A 7,879-nucleotide genomic window follows, 5' to 3' on the forward strand; every position below is an offset into this window, starting at 1 on the left:
GGGAATGGAGTGAGTGGGGGCAGGGCCTTGGAGAAGGGGTGGGGCCTCGGGGCAGGGGCAGTGCATGGGTGTTCAGTTTTGTGTAGTTAGAAAGTTGGCAGCCCTATCAAGGCAGAATCTAGCATCTGAAGCATTCAATTTCCTCCTTTGCTTGTAACAATTTATAAATACATATTTAGCACTTAGCCTTCTGGAACACTTCATTTCTGGCTCTCTCCTTCTTCCGTACCCATACTGTTGCCATGAAAAGCAACAGAATGTGTAACTGCCAGGAAAACAACTCAAACCTCCCCAAGCCAAGAGCAAATCAGGAACAGCCATAAGTCCAGGCTGGGCTGAATGACCATAGTTTAAACCCTTGCAAATCAGAATTATTTAAAAAGCGTTGTTTAATTAAATGTCCTTATGTTGTTAGCAAGAGGTTTCAAAGCTCTGTCACTTTTCAGAAGACATTATTTAAGAAACAGCACTTTATATAGATTCTATAGCCTCCACACTTAATAGTTAGGATGCAGTTCATAATGATTAAAAGGATCAGAAAATTACTTGGTCCATCTAAATGGAAGTGGCCACAGGAGAGTGAGAGGGAGTCTGCTGCTAGCGAGGTAACAAGCCTCAAGCATACAGTATACCTTCATTAGACAATGAGGCACCTTTAGTATTAAATATTATAAATAATTGATTGATTGAAGAGGAAGACTCAGAAGAATCTTCATGAGATGAATTTGTTTATTATCAAAATAAATATTTGGTTGAAGCATAGTGGTTAACTTCTTAGCAGAGTACACAGTCATATGAGCAGAAGAGAACACACCGTTCTGACATTATGCAGAGTACTTTAACTCTGGAGTTAAGTGGAAAGCAAGGTAATTGTTTGTTTGTTTTTAAGTATTTTCTATGCTTGACCCCAAATACTTTGTATTTTTCATTATTTACTATACTCTTGTTTACTGTTCTTCTATATAACTTGCTATAAAAACGTCATTACTTACACCATATCTCATAGTTGGAACTTCTCATGATACCTACAAAAATTACACATGTAAATGCCTGTTAACACTGTTCTCAATTTTCCAGTTGTAGAAAAAATGGACAACGTTACAGGTGGCATGGAGACATCCCACAGAAGATACACTGAGAAACTCACAGAAGTGGAGAGTGGTCTGAAGAAATTAGGTAATCTCCACATAGCTAAAAGCCAGATAAGGCATCCTATCTGCATGTCCTTGTGTGGTATTATTGTGGGAGTTGATCTGATCTCCACAGGTCTGTCTGAACAGGTGGCCAAGGTACCTGCATATCCATTCCATCTTAAGTTTTAGTTCCAGATTCAGGACAGCTCTTAATCACATCCTGAATTCCCACTGAAACCACGTGGAAATCAAAGGGACTTCAGGATGTGCTTACAAGCTGTCCTGAATAGGAATGATTTTCTGAATCAGAGCTGTAAAGTGATGCAAACATTGATGGACAAAAGAAAAGACTCTTGAATGAAAGTCTTCACCCACCCCAGTAATCTTTGAGCTGATGTTGTTTAGCAGATAAGTTCCAAATTTGGAGTCCATCCCGAGAGATGTTCAAACAATAACATATATTTAACCCTCACCTCAGAGGCAAAAATATAACTTGTAGGAGATGAACTTCATCAGTTATTAGTGCTTGAAGTGTGCTGGGTGGAAAAAGGTCACAGACCCAGGAAATAAGACTTCTAAAAAGCAAGCCAGGTTGCTGAAGGGCACAGTTTTAATACTGCCTGGGGGTGGGGAGGGGAAGAGACAGGGAGACAGACCCCTGATTGGCTGCTGGAAGCAGGGAGAGCTCTTCCCAACTCCCTTAGCAATCCAACATCATTCTCCCAGGAGGAGTGGGAAGAGCAGAAAGAGTCAAGCAGCTCAGAGTAGCTGTGTTTCCTCTTCCCCCTTCCCCTTCTATGAGCAACAGGATGGCTCCTCTACTTTTCTCCCTGCAACACCCAGCCTGGGAATAGTGAGAGAGGGGACTCTACTGCAGCCCCCTTCAGGCCTGGAAGTGGGGGTGAAGAACCCCAGGAACTACAGGGGATACAGAACTGATGGGGGACGAGGGGAGAGCCGTAGTGGGGCAGAGCTGATGTGGGGACCACAGAGACAGGATCGATTTGAGGCCGAGGGGGCAGAGTTAGTTGCTGAGCAGGGGGACAGGCAGATGGGGTGGGGGGGTGATGAGACCCCATACACACTTTTTTCAAACCACTCTGAGCACTGTCAGTCATCATGGGAAGTGCAAGTCATGCAGTTATGAATGTAGATCTCCCACATGATATCACGCTCCCAACTTTGAAGAAAAGAAGAGATAAGTGGTGTAGAAAATATTTTCTTCACTATACATTTCTAGCCTTCCTCCTCTGCACCACTGAAAAGGAAGCTCCAGATATTCATTAAAAAGATGATATACATTTACTGCTTGAAATAGGTTGTTAGTTTTATAGGGAGACAAGGTGGGTGAGGTAATATCTTTTAATGGACTAACTTCTCTTGGTGAGAGAGAGAAGCTTTTGAGCAACACAGAGCTCTTCACGTCTGGGAAAGGTACTCAGATTGCACAGCTAAATACAAGGTTGAACGGATAGAATATGTCTATTTATGCTAAACTAAGGGACCATTCAAAGTGACGCAGCCCTATAATCATAGGACAAAAATGGGAGATTAGTGGGTTACAGATTGTTGTAATAAGATAGAAATCCTGTCTCTTTATTAAAACCATGATTTTTAGTGTCTAGCAAAGTTATGAATTTAAGCTCCCAGGCTCATCTTTTGAAAGTGTTGGGCAGGTTTCCTCTGAGGATGAGGACTGAGGTCCGATATAGAGTAATTGTTTTGTGAAAAGTGTTCATCCACAGTTGATGTGGTGTTTTTTTCTTTTATCATTGTCCTTTGTGAGTTCATTTGAGAGTGTAGTGATTGTCTGGTTTCACCTACATAGTATTGGAGCATTTAGTGCACTGGATGAGGTACACCACACATTGCCATAGGCATGTGTAGGACCCATGGATCTGGAAAGGTTTTATAGATATTTACAGAATATTAAGTGAGGTCCTTGCTGCTAGGAAAGCTCTTTAGTTTGCAGTTCAGTCATAAAAAAACTCTAATGGCTTCTCAATAAAAGATGTCCATAAACAGTATGTTAATGAAGTCATTCAAAGTCCTGTGTTTGCAGTGGTGAGTTCATAGGAAGGGAATGTTACTGCTAAAAGCACATACATCCTTCTGTTATTCTGTGATTTAAGTTAATCGTAGTCTGGAACTGTTGTGATCAAATTCATTTCTAAGCATTGTTTGTACTCTGTAGTATGTATTATATGGGCCAGATATAAGGGGTGATTAGCCCTATCAATTCCTATTTAAGTCAACTCCCATTTAAAAAGTTTTAAAAGTTTAAACATTAAAAAAAACCTGGGGGCAATATCTGTGGGGCATATTAGCAAGGGGGTTCTAGGAGGGGAGTTGCTGGGAGCAGGGTCATGGTGGGGTTGGCACGGGGAAAATGTGAGGGTCAGATGGTTTACTACTCACCACTCTGGCACCTCCTCGTTGCTACAGCTGGGGATTAGCTCTCAACCCGACTTATTTTGTTGCTCATCCAGTCTCTCTCCTGCTAGACTCAATTGCTCCCTCTTTCCCAGTGGCTGGTAGGGGAACCCAGGCCAACCCTCTATTCCAGATTCCAGCCCAAGAACTGTATGTCTAGAAACCACAGCCTAAGCCATCCCTGACCCTGTTACTGTTTGCCTGGGCTCCTTCCTACCTTTCTTCTCTAGCTTTGCCCCTCTCTGGGTAACCATTGGAGCTTCCTGGGCTCCCTGTTGCCATTTCACGCTTTCCAGGCTCTTGCCAAAGTCTGTAGTCAATCTTATCTATGTGTTATCTCTCTAGATACTATAAGAGGTTGTTGGGGGGGAGAAGGAAAAGGGGTTGAGGAGTTTCCTTGTGGTTGGGGCTTGCAGTTGGGCAAGGCTTGCCTTGTTGGGGGGTGGATTGCTGGGGGGGGGGTTTGAGGGGGGGCTGCATTTCAAAGGTGATAACTCTAGGGCATAGCTGGAGGCAGGCATGGATGGTGAGCAGCACTGTGAGGAATTTGGGATATGCCTGACAAGCAAGAAGTGGCACTTGAGCTGGAAGGATCCAGGATCCTTGGCCTGTATCCACAGCAGGTCATGGGTGGTGGAGCATAAGCTAGTTATAGCTGCTGCTAGGTAGCAACAGGGTGGTGCCCACTACCTGGCCGCTCTGCAGGCCTGGGATTGAGCCTGCTCTGCCTTACTCCAGAAAGGACCATCAGCTACTTACTTATTTGTACCCCTTCAACTTATTGAACTCTACTTAATCATCCAGTTTTTTCTTCAGTACCGTAGCAGTACTAGACTACACCTATTCACCACTCTCTCTAAAAGTTAATTTTTAAAATAAAGTAAAACAATCATGTTTAAATGAAGATATATAAACAGTAGTGACAATAGAACCATCATTCTATTCCACTGGGCAAGACAAAGGGTCACATTCCATTGGCTTCAACAGCAGTTAAGTTCACGTGTCTGGGGGCAGAATTAGATCCTACAGCATCTGTTTTTAGAAAAGTGACAATAGACTGTTTCACCAAGTGAATGCTTTACTTGCCTGATCACTCTTAGATACAGCATTTACAGTGCAGGAAAGAGTCTTTTTATATTGTGCTTAAAATAAACCAAACAAAGCTAATGCTTTTAAAAATTTCCCTCTTTAATAGATGACCAAACTGGACAAAAAGATATGAACACTAACAAAGAACTTTCTAGCTTCAGATCTGACATTCTGGCTCTTCGCCAGCAGCTTCAGGAGATTGCAGAGAAAACCACCAAAAACAAGGATACACTGGAGAAGCTACAAGATTCTGGAAATGTATTAGATGACAGGCAGAGCCAAATGAAAGGTGTCTTGGATAGCAACTCTTTCATGATCATCAGCGTCAATAAAACTCTCCAAGCATACACTGGCTATATCAACAATCTCCAACAAGACACAAGTAATATCCAAACAAATTTGCAAAGCCAAATGCATTCTCATAATGTGGTCATCATGAATCTAAACAACTTAAATCTGACACAAGTTCAGCAAAGAAATCTTATCAGTGTTTTGCAGAGGTCTGTGGATGATACAAGTCAGGCTATCCAAAGAATCAAGAATGACTTTCAAAATCTGCAACAGGTTGTCCTTCAAGCACGAAAGGACACTGATTGGCTTAAGGAGAAAGTGCAAAATTTACAGATGTTAGCAGTCAACAACTCAGCATTGGCCAAAGCTAATAATGATACACTTGAAGACATGAACAGTCAACTTAGCTCATTCAGTGGGCAAATGGAGAACATCACCACAGTTGCACAAGCCAATGAACAAAATCTTAAGGATCTGCAGGAGCATCATAAAGATTATGAGAACAGAACTTCTGCCAAGTTTAACCAGCTAGAAGAGCGCTTTCAGCTCTTTGAGACAGATATAGTCAATATCATTAGCAACATCAGCTATACTGCGCATCATCTGCGGACACTGACTAGCAATCTCAATGAGGTCAGGACAACTTGTACAGACACCTTAAGTAGACACACAGATGACCTGACTTTTATGAACAACACGCTAGCCAATATTCGTTTAGATTCTACATCTCTCAGGATGCAACAGGATGTGATGAGATCAAGATTAGATATTGAAGTTGCAAATTTATCACTAATTATGGAAGAAATGAAGCTGGTAGATTCCAAACATGGTCAGCTCATCAAGAACTTCACAATACTGCAAGGTAAGATGAATTTCAGTCTATACCTCAAGTTGTACCTCATAGCAACATATGGGTTTTACTTGCTTTAAATAAAAACAAAATACTTCAACTTTTTTTTATTATGGGTTAAATGATCTCCTCCTGAACAAAGCCTGAATAGCTGAGCTTGGCAGAGACGTAGTTTGTGAGGGAATGGGGAGAAAGAACACTCCCCATGTTGTTCAAGGAGCAGCAGCAAAGCAACTGTGTGACTGCTATAAGATTGTGGTAGTTCTCAGAGCTCCTGTTGCAAGGTGAAGGTCCAGAGGATTTGCACAATGCAACTCTTCCAGTCCTGCACTTCCCACACACCACACCAGGCCTGGCCTGGCCTGCCCAGCCTTTCCTGTCGGCCCTGTGACCAGGGCTTTGGCTGCTGCATAACCCCTCTAATGTGCTTGACAGCACCTCTGGTAAAATCTAGCCCTAAGAAAGGAAACATTGACCAGGAGAACACAGGTGTTATCACCTACTCTCTTTGGAATGTGCTGTCCGGGACTTTGGCTTCTCCCTGCATCGTTGCCAGAGAAAGGGATCCTTAGTTTAACCTTTAATAAAAAAAAAATTAGTCTTTCATTTTATGAAAGTCCATTTTTCCAATTTATGCCGGGACAGAGACCTTATCTTTTCCATTATCTAATCCTAAACCTGGGAGATGTAAGTTTGGTTTAAATTTTTCCACCCAATATTCCCTTCCCTCCTTTACCGGCCTGAAATTGGAACGTTGTGAAAGAAAGTTCTAGGTTGGTTAAATTTTAGTCTGACTGTTGGGTCTGCTTTTGAACTATCGTCTAAAGCAGTGGTTCTCAACCTCTTTACCATTGTGGGCCACATATACAGCTCTCTCTGTGTTATATGAGCCACATTGACACAATATATATACTACCTGTATGGTCCTGAGGATGTCACATGGGCTGCAGCTGTGTGCAGATTGGGACATGGGTTGAGAAACACTGGTCTAAAGTAAGCCATAATAGTTGTGGAGTGGGTGGAAACCTCAAGAAACCAATCCCTGCTAAGAAGGAAATAGCTGAACAATACAAAACTGGATCATTCCCAGAGAGGTTGCCCTTAGTGAAAAAGTAAAACTATTTTGTTTTAAGCCAGCTGGGAGCAGGCTGGGAAACCTCCGGTTTCTTTTCATCAAAGGATACTTTATTTTCTTCAGAAGTTACACGCAAAGTTGTTGACATTTGACTTTTCTTTTTTCTTCTTCTTTTTTTTGTCTTCCAAGCCAAGTATTCTTCTAAATGAAGTAAATACTCCGTATTGCTGACCTGATTTGAGCCAGGTCTTGAACCCTGATCACTAGGGCTGCCAACCCTTCAGGATTGTCCTGGAGTTTCCAGGAATTAAATATTAATCTTTATGTGATGAAACCTCCAGGAATACGTCCAACCAAAATTGGCAACTCTACTGGTCACAGAAATAAAACCTTCCCTCAGAATAGATACAAGCACAGTCCATGATGCATGTGAGTCCAGAGCACCTTTCTTACCTGGTCTCATTTCACACAGAAGTAGTTGCCTCCATTTTCAGAGACATGTTAGGAGCTTATCCTTGAAGGAGATTAAATGGGATAGATTTTGAAAAAAAAAGAATTTAAAATTTACTGAGATGTGCTTATCCATGAACAGAATCCAAACCTGCTTTAATGATCAAATATGGAAGACCTCTCCTGCTATGACTGGTGCGCTGTCCTTCTATGAATATCCAATAGATAGATATCATTCTGTAGTCTTTCCATTAACCCTCCAGTTGGCTTATTTCTCACTACTAGGGTTACCATATCTATTAAATAAAAAAAGAGGACCCTCCACGGGCCCTGGGACCCTCCACGGGCCCTGGCCCCGCCCATTTCCCTACCCCCAGCCCCACCCCAATGCCGCCCCTTCCCCGCCCTAACTCCGCCCCCTCCTCCCTCCCACTCCCAGCCATGCGGAAAGGGCTGCCTGAGCGCTACCGGCTTCACGGTTTGCCGGGCAGCCCCCAGACCCTGTGCCCCCCGCCGGCGCTTCCCCAGCACAGCTGGAGCCCGGGAGGGGAAGCGCCC

General features: G+C 42.9%; 1 protein-coding gene across 1 annotated transcript in view; it reads left to right on the forward strand.

Annotated features, from left to right (window-relative positions):
* COLEC12 (collectin subfamily member 12) overlaps positions 1-7,879 on the forward strand; it is a 140,919-nt gene that overhangs the window by 122,251 nt on the left and 10,789 nt on the right. The window contains exons 4-5 of the mRNA XM_034762735.1: positions 1,078-1,176; positions 4,762-5,808. Coding sequence (XP_034618626.1) covers positions 1,078-1,176; positions 4,762-5,808 — 1,146 coding nt within the window. The remainder of the gene's footprint in view (positions 1-1,077; positions 1,177-4,761; positions 5,809-7,879) is intronic.

Source organism: Trachemys scripta, chromosome 2, assembly GCF_013100865.1.
Source record: "Trachemys scripta elegans isolate TJP31775 chromosome 2, CAS_Tse_1.0, whole genome shotgun sequence".
Taxonomy (NCBI): Eukaryota; Metazoa; Chordata; order Testudines; family Emydidae; genus Trachemys; species Trachemys scripta.